Below are 13333 nucleotides of genomic sequence, written 5' to 3' on the forward strand. Positions count from 1 at the left end.
TCATTGACTGCTTCAGTATCTGAGGAGATACAAATGGTGCTGAACATTGTGCCATCAGCAACCACACCCACTTCTGATCTTATGATAGAGGGAAGATGATTGATGAAACAAATGAAGATGGATCAGCCTGGGATACCATACCAAGAACCCCTGCAGTCATACCCTTGGATTGAAATGACAACATCTACAAACATCTTCCACGGTCCTCATTATCACATGAAACAGTGGAGAGCTCTCCCCCAATTGCCATTGACTTCAGTTTTGCATGGGCTCCTTGATGCCATTCTTGGTTGAAAGTAGCATTGATGTCAAGGGCAGTCATTCGCATCTCAAATCTGGAGGTCAGCTCACTTGTTCATGTTTGGACCAAGGCTGTAACGAGGTCAGGAGCTGAGTGGCGCTGCCTGAACTCAAACGTAGCATCAATCAGCAGGTTACTCCTTTGCATTGTGCTTGGGTGGCGTTTTGCGCCAGAGGGCCGCTGCGCTAGGCTTGGCATGTGTGCTCAAGCCATCAAGAAACACGTGAGCAGCAGATTCATCAGCAGCACTCAAAGGTAGCGCAGAATGTGACCCAAACACAACGTATTATCATCCAGGCTCTCAAGACCAATCACAACATGGTCAAACCAGTAGCCATCGTCATACAGAATAGAACGGACTACTGCAAAGACATGTACTGACAACTGAACAACCAGGAACACTGCAGACAACTACCTGCCAATCCAACCAGAGAACACACCCGTGAACTCAACAGGCTGATCAAAACTTTTGATCCAGTCCTTCAAAGTACCCTATGCACACTCATCCAGCATACTTCTCACGTAGGGAATTTCAACTGCCTTCTAAAGATTCACAAAGCCAATATACCTGGATGTCCTATCGTATCAGACAACGGGACCCTGTATGGACACCTCGCTGGCTACGTCGAGGGCATCTTGAAACCCATTGTACAAAGAACCCCCAGCTTCTGTCGTGACACCACAGATTTCTTACAGAAATTCAGCACCCACGGACCAATCAAACCAGAAACATGCATCATCACAACGGCTGTTTCGGCACTCTACACCAGCATCTCCACAATGACGGCATCGCCGCAAAAGCATCAGTATTAAATACCAACAACTGCCAATTTCAGACGCCATCCTACAATTCATCCACTTCATCCTTGACCACAATGTCTTCACCTTTGACAACCAGGTCTTCGTCCAGACACACGGAACAGCCATGGGGACCAAATTTGCACCCTAATATGCCAACATTTTCATGCACAAGTTCAAACAAGACTTCTTTGCTATGCAGAACCACCAATCAATATTATAACACCAGGTACATTGATGACATTTTCTTCCTTTGGTCTCATAGCGAGGAATCACTGAAACTACATAGCGATGTCGACAAGTTTCATCCCACCACCAGACTTACCATAGACTATTCTTCAGAATCAGTCTCATTCTTGGACGCACACATCTCCAAAAAGGACAGATACCTCAGTACCTCACTGTACCGCAAGCCCACAGATAACCTCACGATGCTGCACTTCTCCACTCTAAACATATTAAAAAAGCCATCCCCTATGGACAAGCCCTACACATATATAGGATCTGTTCAGATGAGGGGGAACGCAATGGACACCTGAAGGTGTTGAAGGATGCATTCATAAGAACAGGATACGATGCTCAACTCATTGATCGCCAGTTCCAATGTGCCAAAGCAAAAAAACGTAATGACCTCCTCAGAAGACAAACACAAGATATGACCAATTGGGTACTTTTCGTCTTCCAGTACTTCCCTGGAGCAGAGAAACTACACCATGTTCTTCGCTGCCTTCAACACATTATCGACAACAATGAGTACAATGATCTTCCCTACACCTCTACTTCTTGCCTTCAAACACATCATTGTTTGCAGCAAACTACCCAGTCTTCAGGACGACATTGACCACAACACTATCCAACCCTGCTGTGGCAACCTCTGCAAGACATGTCAGATCATTGACATGGATACTACCGTCATCACATGGGAACACCACCCACCATGTACACAGCAGATACTCATGTGACTTGGCCAATGTTCTCTGTCCCATATGATGTAGGCAAGGATGCCCCGAGGCATGGTGTATTGGCAAAACCATGCAGACGCTACGACAACGGATGAATGGACACCGCACAATGATCACCGGACAGGGGTGTTCCCTCCCAGTGGGGAACATTTCAGGGGTCAAGGGCATTCAGCCTCTGATCTTCGGGCAAATGTCCTCCAAGGTGGACTTTGAGATACACAACATCACTGAGCAGAGGCTGATAGCCAAGTTCCATATACGAGGATGGCCTCAATTGTGATCTTGGGTTCATGTCGTACTACAGGTGAGCCCACCATTCTATATACTCCCATACACACATGGACACACGGGCACGGTCACAAGGGCACAGACATGAATTATTTCATCCAAGATATTTGTGTAATTGCAGATATATTCTGTTTTGCTCAAAAAAAATGACCCTAGTTTAAAACATAGACAGATTCTAAGCAAGACCTCACACCTAAAATGCATTGCCTGACCTGAGATGTTACCTGTTGTATACATTGATAAAACCTTTAATTATATCAGGACTATGACTTGAAAGGAATTTGAGTTTTGCATTTTAATCAGTGGTCTCCTTCCTAACTGATCAAAGATTCAACAAGAGGCAGTCAGTTTTAGGGTTGTTACCTTTTTACTTATAAATTCTGTCTTATACTCTCTCTCACACTATGCCTGAGGAAGGAGCTGAGCTCAGAAATGTTGAGTTTTCGAATAAACCAGTTTGACTATAACCTGGTGTTGTGTGATTTTTGACCTAGATGAACAATGAAACACATTCACACTGGTCAGCGTAGCCCGAGGCAGTGCCAGGTTATGGGTTAAAGATGGAGGAGCCCATTCAGCTCATGTGCACTACCATGGCTCAGGGCCATGAACGACTAGGACAAACGCCAACATAAGCTGCCAGCAGGGTTAAGTGAGCAAGCTGCCTTCACAACATCGGAGGCCACAAGGAAAATATTGCATAAAACTCATCAAGAACAGAGGTCACTATGTCATGACGAGCAAAGTGCATCACTCTGTAATGGTGCACATTTTCTATTTTTAATGCAATGTAAAATAGCAATCCACATGCCAGACCTACTAGATCCCATTTTAATAGCAAAGCCAGAAAATAAAAAGGGACAAGGTAATGAAGTGGAGCAAGGAACCTTTAAGGGACCGATTAAGATCAAGTTTATCAGTCAATGATGCTTCATTCGCCGGCAATGAGTGGATCTATTCCAGGCTCCATCTTCAATGGAAGTGTTCTTACAAAGAGTTCCAGACAATATTGTCTCCCGGATCAGAGTGACTCAGCTGAAACATGCCTGAATTAGTCGATCTCTGATACTGATGACAACCTAACAAGATCCATGAATCTTGCAGTAGGCCCAACCACCTCTACGTACAGGCAGGCCATCTGTGTTCTGTGTCTTCCTCTTCCACTTCCTTTACCAGCTTCTTCTCTTCTTCTAATGTGCCATTTAGGGAGCTCACCCTCTTCAAGGCCCACAAGTCTCCGTTGGTCAATTCAAGGACAGTGCAATACACTATCAAAATGTGTGAAACCTTGACTGTGCTGAAGGATGTCAACCAATCAAGCCAGGAATTGGAAATGTATCTTTAGAAGCTTCTTAGCCTGGTTAATTGCAATCCTGGTGATGAGAAGTCTTTGCCTGTACAGCATCTGAGGCTCCAGCTAGGAGTCTTGTAAAGGCAACCATCTCTTCAAGGGGCATTTGTTGCCCTCAAGAAGACAATCATATAGATCAGAGAGTGGAATGAAGAGCTGCTTAGAACATTGGAGGATGACAGATTCATAGGAGCTGCCAGGAAAGCGAGTCCACACATGCAGGAAGGTCCCGTTGTGCTCATAGACTAGTTGAACATTGACAAAGTAGAAGCCTTTGACGAATCTCAGTGGCAGGTCAATAGATTCCTCAATGGTGACATGCGTAGAATTGTTGTCATCCAATGCCTGGGGAAATTCAGTGATGTAGGCAAAACCAGTTGTACCTGCACAGCCTCATTAATTACTGTCCAGATCTTGTATAAAATATATACTATAGTTTATTGCTGATCTGCGAGATACAATTGTATGCAGCCATTTGTAAGATGCCATCAATATCTAAGCCAATCCTTGGAACAATCAAAAAATTAAATATTTTGAGAAGTACTGGCAAGACGGTGAGCAGTCCCAAAGGAATAAAGTCTTTTGTAATAAGGGCATAAATCTTTGTGAGTACCTGCCTGGAGAATTGCAGTCTCTTGCAGCACTGCTTCCCTGGCAGCTACAGGTCTATCTCAACAACAGATCACATACAGAGAGTATGGTGTCAATTCCCTTTCCATCTTCTATCCTTTCCTTTACCCTCCTCATGCATAGGGCTCTACCCTATGATGCCCCTCATTGTCACGAAACCCAAAATCTGAAAGATATGTTCCCATTTCCACCTGCTTTCCTTGCACAAAAGGTGGCTTCCCAGTTGTGTCTGGAAACCTCACATCCTCCACTTATCCTTCTATAATGCCAGGAGGATGACAGCCTCCTACCCTGCCAAGTATTCATGACCACTCAACCTGTAAGCTCTGCACTCCCAATGACGTCTGTCTGCGATTAGCTAACAGGTACATTCAGTCATTTTTCCTTTGTTGTGCTGACCAAATTTTATTGGGCAACCATGACTGGCTCCCAACTGTGTTGCTGCCACTATGCACCTCATTTGTTCCAAAATGACTGATCTGTGTCAATGAGAGTCCATCATTACCAAAATCCTAGGCAGGCCGTTATGAGTTCTCATTGTGCTCTTTACCTACCCTTACTGGATTCATTTTGGAATCAAGTTCTTGGAACTGGACTCTACCACCCTAGGGAAATTGCCAGTACTGAGATCACCAACTGAAAACTGGATTGCCATATGGTACCATTATTTTTGTCAATCAGTCACCTCTGCATCCAGTCCTGGTGGGACCTAAATATCTAGTCCTTTGTGTTTTCGGCATTAGATGTCAGACTACCTGTACAAGCTTTGAGAATTCATAAGGGATAACAGACAGTTCATGAATCAGATATGAAAAGCACATAGGAAATCCTAAATTTTCTGTACTCAGATTTCCTTACCTTTATTAGCTGTTCAAAAGACAAAGCAGAGCTTAACATCATGGGTCTCTGGCTAGGAATCATCTGCTGATCAATCGTATTGTAAAAGTGAGCAACCTGTCAATGAAAATGGAAACATATTTCACATTAAGGCTTCAACTTTCACTCCTTATCTGATTCTGTGTCATTTATATGCTAACAAAAGAGAACGGGAAGACAATATTGAGGTGAGAGGAGCCAAAGGATACAGGCCCCCAGCTGATATTATTTAGTTCGTTTGATTCAATGGACTGAGGAGTGGCAAATGGAGTTTAATTTAGATAAACGTAAGGTGTTGCATTTTGGAGTGTAGGAAGTTGAGGGGTGACCCTGTAGAGGCGTATAAAATCATGAGGGGCATAGATAAGGTGAATAGCAAAGGTCTTTCCCTTTGTGTAGGAGAGTTCAAAACTAGACAGCATAGGTTTAAGGTGAGAGGAGAAATATGTAAAAGGGACCTGAGTGGCAACCTTTTCACACAGAGGGTGGTGCATAGGTGGAATGAACTGCGAGAGGAATTGGTAGATGCAGGTACAACTAGAACATTTAAAAGACATTTAGACAGGTACGTGAATAGGAAAGATTTAGAAGGATACGCCAAAAGCTGGCAAATGCAACTAATTTAGTTTGGGAAATCTGGTCGGCATGGACAAGTTGTTTGGAAGGATGTGTTTCTATGCAGTATGACTCTATGACTCAATAATACTAAAAGGAAATGACCTTTCTTCAGAACATTGACTTGAAATGTTAAATTGGTTTCTCCCTCCACAGATGCAGCCAGGCCTGCTGAATAGTTACAGCATATCCTGTATTATTTCAGATATCAGAACCTTCAGTATGTTGCTTTTGTTTCAATGATACTAACCTGTTTGAGAATAACTGCCTGTCGATAGAACTTTTGAGCTGTAACTGCTGTCTGTTGTATTCGTGCAGGAATGGTAAACCCCAGAGCAGAAAGCTGGCGTACTTCTCTCAACAATGAGACCAGGCGGTCTGAGTAATGTATTTTCAACTTCCCATCAGAGTGATCCAATTCTATTACTCGACCACTGGCCTGCAAACTACCAAAAATTACACCAACATGTCAATCGTTATAAAGATTAATGTAATCCTGCGTGTTAATAAGGGAGCTTTGCACTATAAAGTAGGGCTAACATAATTTGTTCATCTCTAACAGTGGTGAAAACCAGTATCTTGAAAGCCAAAATTTAGCAAATAATTCCAAAAAATTTAGTAATGTTGCACTTGTCATTTGAGGAGTTTATCTCCACTTAGCAAACAAAAAATGATCCAATACTATTGTTAAATTTATAAATGACTATTAGATTTACACTATTAGCAACAAAAATGCAGTGCCATTGTAGCAACTGAGAACTTGAAACTTGCATATATTTCAGTGTGAATGCAAAAAGTGGAAGCAGATTGTTAGGTCCAAACAATCCTCCATGATGTTTATCCTCCATGGGAGCAAACTGCATTTCCCATCAGATCTTTGAGAAACATTAGTCTATACATTTAAATTATGCCAAAACAGCTGAAATTGACTTTATCAGCAAAACACAACTGATTGTGGAAGTTACGTTATTGCTAGCAAAAAAGATGAAGATATTTGTTTTCATTCACTCTGGGCATCCTGATTTTCTGTCCACAAGACAATACTACCTGATGCCAGCTGAAGGATCCAAAACAGATGACTGTATATCTCTAGACCAGTCATCAAACTGTTCTTGCTCAAAGGTCTTCAACTGGTCCAGAAGTTCACTGCAATTTCGCCAAAATGACTGAAATCCTGACAGGTCACTCAGCAATGCCTCAGCAATCTTTACAGTATCCTCAGCCTAAAATAAAAACACAGCATTTATGTGATCTATACAGTTTGTCCCTCCTCTTATCCAGTTTGAATTTCCTCTCCTATCTTTTACATCATGTGCACCAGACACCACTTCTTGCCAAAAGAACAAGTAGGTAATTTGCCAGCAGGACCATTCAGTGGGGGGAAGGTTTGAACTAGAGTGGCATGCAGATGGGAATCTAACTGTGAAGAGAGAAGAGTGACAGAAACAAAGATGGAAATGAAAGATAGAAAAGTGGAAAGAAAAAGTGAAAGCAGAGGAGACAAGGGCTAGCAGCAAACAGGGCTGGAGCACAAAAAAAACAAATCTATCTGAATGCACATTGCAATAGGGTAGATGAAATATGGGCAAATAATTGTTGACAACTACGATATGATATCAGTTATCGAGATATAGCTGCAGGGTAACCAAGGCTGGGAACTAAATGTCCAAGAGTATTCAGGAAGGACAGGTAAAATGGAAAAGGAGTTGTTAAATCAAAGATGAAACCATTGCAATGGCGAGAAGAGATATTGAAGCAGGAAATCCAGTTGTGGAAACAGTCCGGGTAGAGCTAAAAACCAACAAGGAGCAGAAAACATTAGTGGGCATTGACTATAAATCCCCAAATAGTAGTGGTGAGGTGGAGGTTGGCATTAAAATTAGAGGTGCATGCAACAATATGCCATAGTAATGAGGAGAGATTTTAATACGTACATAGTTCAGATAAACCTCATATACTGTGGTGGATTAATTCCTGGAGTGTGAACGAGATGGTTTTTTCAGACTAATACATTGAGGAACCAACTTGGGAGCAAGTTACCTTAGATATGGTAACGTGCAATGAGAATGCATTATCTTGTTTTGAGCCTTTTGGGAAAATGTAACTACTACGTGATAGAATTCTTCATTGGGATAAAAAGTGAAGTAGCCCAATCCAAAAATACGGTCCTAAAGCGAAACAAATGAAACTAAGTTGGCATGAGGGGTGTGTTGGCTGTGATAAAGTTAATTTAACTTCATTAAAAAGCATAAAAGTGGAAAGGCAACAGTTAATATTTCAGGAATAAATGCATGTATTATAGCAGTTGTATATTCCTCTTGGGTGAAAGATCAGAACAAGAAAACTGGCCTGACCATGGTTAACAAATGAAATTATGGATAGCATTAGATGCAAACAGAACTCATATGAAGTTGCTCGGAATTGTAGCAAGCCTGAGGATTGGGACCAGTTAGAATTCAGCAAAAGAGGACCAAGATGTTGAATAAGTGTAGAAAAACAGAATACAAGAACTAACTTACAATGTTAATAGAAGCTCTCACAGTCCTCTTTTATAAGTTTGCAAAAATTAAAAGATTAAGGAAGACAAATATAGTTACAGTCTAAGATGCGGGCATTGATAATGGGGAATAAGAAAATGGCTGCAAAACTAGTCAATTACTTTTGTTCTATCTTCACAGGAAATGATATGAAAAGAGTGCTAGTAGTTTTAGGGAAGCCAAGCCTCTTGGTAAGGAGAAATTGAAGGAAAATCATGTGATTGCAAAAATAGTGCTTCAGAAATTAATGGGACTGAAACCTGAAACTAAATCTCCAGGGCAATAAAGAAGATGATCGTCGAAATGGCGAATGCGTTTGCATCATCCTCCAAAATTCTATACATTCTGGAACAATTCTAGCAGATTGAAGGGTGGCATATGTAACCTCACTGTTTATATTAAAAAAAAGAGGAAGGGAGAAACATGGGAATTACAGATCAATTCACCTAACATCGTACAGGAAAATTGCCAGAGTCTCTTTTAAAGAATATGGTGACAGGCCATGCAGAAAATACCAACAGGATTACATAAAATCAACACGAAATTATGAAATCATGTTTGACAAACCTACTGTAGTTTTTTTAGATCATAACTAGTACAATAGTTGAGGAAGAACCATGGATATGGTATATGGATTTTCAGAAAGTTTTTAATAAAGTCACAATGAAAAGGTTTGTGTGCAAAATCAAAGCACATGCAATTGGTGATAATACATTGGCATGAACTGAGATTTGGTTGGCAGACAGGAAACAGAGCAAATGAATCATTTACAAACTGAAAGGCAGTAGTATAACAGGGATCAGTGCATGGGTTCAAGCTGTTCACAATATATATCAATGATTTGGATGAGGGAAACAAATTTAATACTTCGTTCGTTGACAACAGAAAACTAGGTGGGAATATGAGTGCCGAGGAGGATGTAATATGACTTCAGGGCAATTTAGACAAGTTTAATGAGTGGGCAAATGCATGGCAGATACGTGTCAGATGGATAAAAGTGAAGTTGCTCACTTCAGTAGGAAAAACAGAACCTCAGAGTATTATGTCAATGGTAACAGACTGGGAACTTGCGATTACAAAGGTAGTTGTACACTGGTCATTGAAAGCAATGTGCAAGTGCAGCAAGCAGTTAGGAAGGTGAATGATATGTTAGTCTTCATTGAAAGAAGTTTGAAAACAGGAGCACGGATGTCTGATTGCAACTGTACAGGACCTTAGTGAGACCATCCTGGAAGTATTATGTGCAGCTTTGGTCTCCTCACCAAAGAAAAGATATACTTGCCATAGAAAGAGTGCAGTAAAGTTTCATCAGATTCCCAGAAAGCCTACAGTGTGGGAACAGGCCATTCAGCCCAACAAGTCCACACCAACCCTCCAAAGAGCATCCCACCCAGGCCCATCCTCTACCCTTTCCCTGTAACCCTACATTTCCATGGCTAAACTATCTGACACATCCCTGAACACCTAAACATGGCCAATCCACCTAATTTGCACATCATTGGACTGTGGGAGGAAACCGGACCACCTGGTGGAAACCCACACAGACACAGGGAGAACATGCAAACTCCACACGGACTGTTGCCCAAGGTTGGAATTGAACCTGGGTCCCTGGCACTGTGAGGCAGCAGTGATAACTGCTGAGCCACTGTGCCACCCTAGGATTCCTGGGATGGCAGGTTTATTGCATAAACAGAGATTAGGTCAACTCGGCCTGTATTTACTGAAGTTTAGAAAAATGAGAGGGGATCTCATTGTAATGCATATAATTCTGACAGGCTAGCCAGACTGGATACAAGGATAATGTTTCCTCTGACTATGAGGGTCCAGAACTACAGCTCACGGTCTCATGATATAGGGTCAGCCATTTCATACTGAGATGAGGAGAAATTTCTTCTCTTAGACGGTGGTGAACCTCTGGAATTCTCTACCAGAGGTAGAGGCTACAGAGGCTCTACAGAACCTGTGGAGGTGAAGTTACTGAGTTTGCTTACGAAAGTAGATAGATTGCTAGAAGCTAAAGGCATGAATGAATATTGGGAGACAGCAGAAGTACAGCATTGAGATAGAAGATCAGCCACAATCATGATGAATGTGGAGTTAGCTCAAAAGGGTAAATAGTCTACTCCTGTTCCTATTTTCTACATTTCTATGTTTTCTATGTTTCTATCTGAAGTATTTCTCAAAGTTACTGTTAAGGAAGTATAAGGTCGTATCAGAAATTCTCCATGACTCAGTTGTGCTGTTTTCGTCTTTCAAGCAAAAATCAGGTATTCAGTTGCAACACAAGCGCAGCGCCTTCTCTAACCAATATTTTCATCCCTCTTATTATCACAGTGACATATACAGAGTTAATCAATGTTGATTTCATCAATATAATTTCTTGTTCCCCCACCAAAATTTTGGAAGATATTTGCCCTTCATGGTCTGCAAGTGATGTCATGAAACAATTGACAAAATGGTGAAAGATGATGAGGCAACTGCTAAAAGCACTAGATTGTGTGACCCCACACTGCCCAATTGGTTTCCTTCGTTCAAATACTTCCAATTTAATATCATTGGCCCAGATAATCTCACGGTCAGAGAGCTTTTTGAGAAGCACCATGTGCTTTACTCTTAGGTTAGGGCTAATTGTCTTATCGGATCCATCATAAACACAATATAGTTAGCTACTCAGTAGTAAGTAATTAACATTTACTGTTTAAATGAGTTACTGGGAGAGGCTGAATAGTCTGGGGCTTTTTTCCTTGAGGCATCGTAGGCTGAGGAGTGACGTTATAAAGGTTTGTAAAATCATTAGGGACATGAATAGGGTGAATAATCAAGGTCTTTTTCCAAGGTTGGGGAGTCCAAAACTAAAGGGAATAGGTTTAAGGTGAGAGAGGGGAAAGATTTAAAAATGACCTGAGGGGTAACTTTTTTGTTTAAACACAGAGGGTGGTGCATGTATGGAACGAGCTGCCAGAGGAAGTGGTAGAGGTGGGTACTATTACAACATTTAAAAGGCATCTGAATGGGTGTATGAATAGGAAAAGTTTAGACGGAGATGGGCCAAATGTTGGCAAATGGGACTAGATCAGATTGGGATATCTGGTTGGTGTTGGACCAAAGGGTCTGTTTCCGTCCTGCATGACTCTAAGTACCAACTCAAGTGACGTGTCGGGACCATGCGGAATCTCCAGTGCAGCAGCAACTTCCAATGACCAATTCCCTGGTGTCTGGAACCCCTCAGAAAAAAGCCCTATAAAGTTGGAAATTCAAAGGATTGTGATTGAGCAAGTTGAACCATTACCCCAGAAACTGTAGAGAATGAAAAACCTATTGTAACTCCTCGCTAACTTTTAAACTGACCCCAGAACTCATCACAATGGTTAACTCCCTAATATCTGTAGGATATATACCAGCAAAGTTGCCCTGTCACTAAATAATATTGTTTTTAATTAGCCGCTAGGTTGAGCAAAAACAAGAGAGCGACATTGGGCCAAAAACCTCCATTGCTGCAAACATGAGTGACTTTAGATCTCCAACTGAATGAGTAGAGAGAAAGAATTTTAAAAAAAGGTTAATAATGATTGTTGTAAAACTCCATATTGGCTATCCAGATGCGCATGTTTCTGCCTAAACAAAATATTTGCAGCCTCTCCCTGTTGTAAACTTAGAGTGCAGAAAAATAAACAACATCCCAAGGCAGTTTATTTTGGTGGAGAAATGCTGCTATCTTTCTCAAAAACATTGAAATGACATGGTGTATGGTTGAAAGGTTAAAAATAAATAAGTTACAGAGATAGTAGGAACTGCCGATGCTGGAGAATCTGAGATAACACGGTGTACAGCTGGATGAACACAGCAGGCCAAGCAGCATCAGAGGAGCAGGAAAGCTGACGTTTTGGGTCGAGACCCTTCTTCAGAAATGGGGGAGGGGAAGGGGATTCTGAAATAAGTAGGGAGAGAGGGGGAGGCGGATAGAAGATGGATAAAGGAGAAGATAGGTGGAGAGGAGACAGACAGGTCACAGAGACGGGGTTGGAGCCAGTGAAGGTGAATGTAGGTGGGGAGTTAGGGAGGGGATAGGTCGGTCCAGGGAGGACGGACTGGTCAAGGAGGCGGGATGAGGTTAGTGGGTAGGAGATGGGGGTGGGGCTTGAGGTGGGAGGAATGGTTAGGGAGGCAGGGACGAGCTGGGCTGGTTTTGGGATGCAGTCGGGGGAAGGGAGATTTTGAAGCTTGTGAAGGCCACATTGATACCCTTGGGCTGCAGGGTTCCCAAGTGAAAAATGAGATGCTGTTCCTGCAGCTTTCGGGTGGCGTCATTGTGGCAATGCAGGAGGCCCAGGATGGACATGTCGTCCAAGGAGTGGGAGGGGGAGTTGAAATGGTTCGCGACTGGGAGGTGTAGTTGTTTGTTGCGAACTGAGCGTAGGTGTTCCGCAAAGCGGTCTCCAAGCCTCCGCTTGGTTTCCCCTGCTGTATTCATCCAGCTCTACACCGTGTTATATCTAAAAATAAATAAGTTTATTTTTCCTTTTATTTCATAAAGTCATCTTAAAGTCTAGGACTTTGTACAAGTGGAAACCATTTGTTACATAAAATACTAACCTTTAGTTGCAGCTGTCTAACCCAAACAACGTTATTCACTACTTCAGGAAGATTCTTGCCTGAAAGTGGACCTGACGGTTCTCCAGGAATGCCATGTCGCCGACTCTCAAAATCAGTGCAAATGCCTAATTCATTGAAATAGCATTCATCAATAAAAGCAGCAATTCTCTGAAGAACAGCATTTACCATGTGTTACCACGATGTAAAATTTATGCTACCAACCATCTGTAAATATGTTAAATTTTTACAAATGCCTGTGTTAACATTACCTTTAATGTATTCTGTAAGTTTTGCTAACAACATTTCACGTTCTGAAAGTAGCTCCTTACTGATGCTGGGACGTTTGACTAGTTCCTTGTACTTTTGAAATACTTGCAGCAGC

At 41.9% G+C, this 13333-nt stretch overlaps 1 protein-coding gene across 3 annotated transcripts in view; it reads right to left on the bottom strand.

Moving 5' to 3' along the window:
* LOC109928522 (cytoplasmic dynein 2 heavy chain 1) overlaps positions 1 to 13333 on the bottom strand; it is a 534366-nt gene that overhangs the window by 478222 nt on the left and 42811 nt on the right. For all 3 annotated transcript variants that reach the window (XM_048597671.1, XM_048597673.1, XM_048597672.1), the window contains exons 10-14: positions 13221 to 13332; positions 12952 to 13076; positions 6869 to 7044; positions 6072 to 6267; positions 5189 to 5284 (exon numbers count right to left, since the gene is read on the bottom strand). In XM_048597671.1, coding sequence (XP_048453628.1) covers positions 5189 to 5284; positions 6072 to 6267; positions 6869 to 7044; positions 12952 to 13076; positions 13221 to 13332 — 705 coding nt within the window. The remainder of the gene's footprint in view (positions 1 to 5188; positions 5285 to 6071; positions 6268 to 6868; positions 7045 to 12951; positions 13077 to 13220; position 13333) is intronic.

This window comes from Rhincodon typus, chromosome 6, assembly GCF_021869965.1.
Source record: "Rhincodon typus isolate 14 chromosome 6, sRhiTyp1.1, whole genome shotgun sequence".
NCBI lineage: Eukaryota > Metazoa > Chordata > Chondrichthyes > Orectolobiformes > Rhincodontidae > Rhincodon > Rhincodon typus.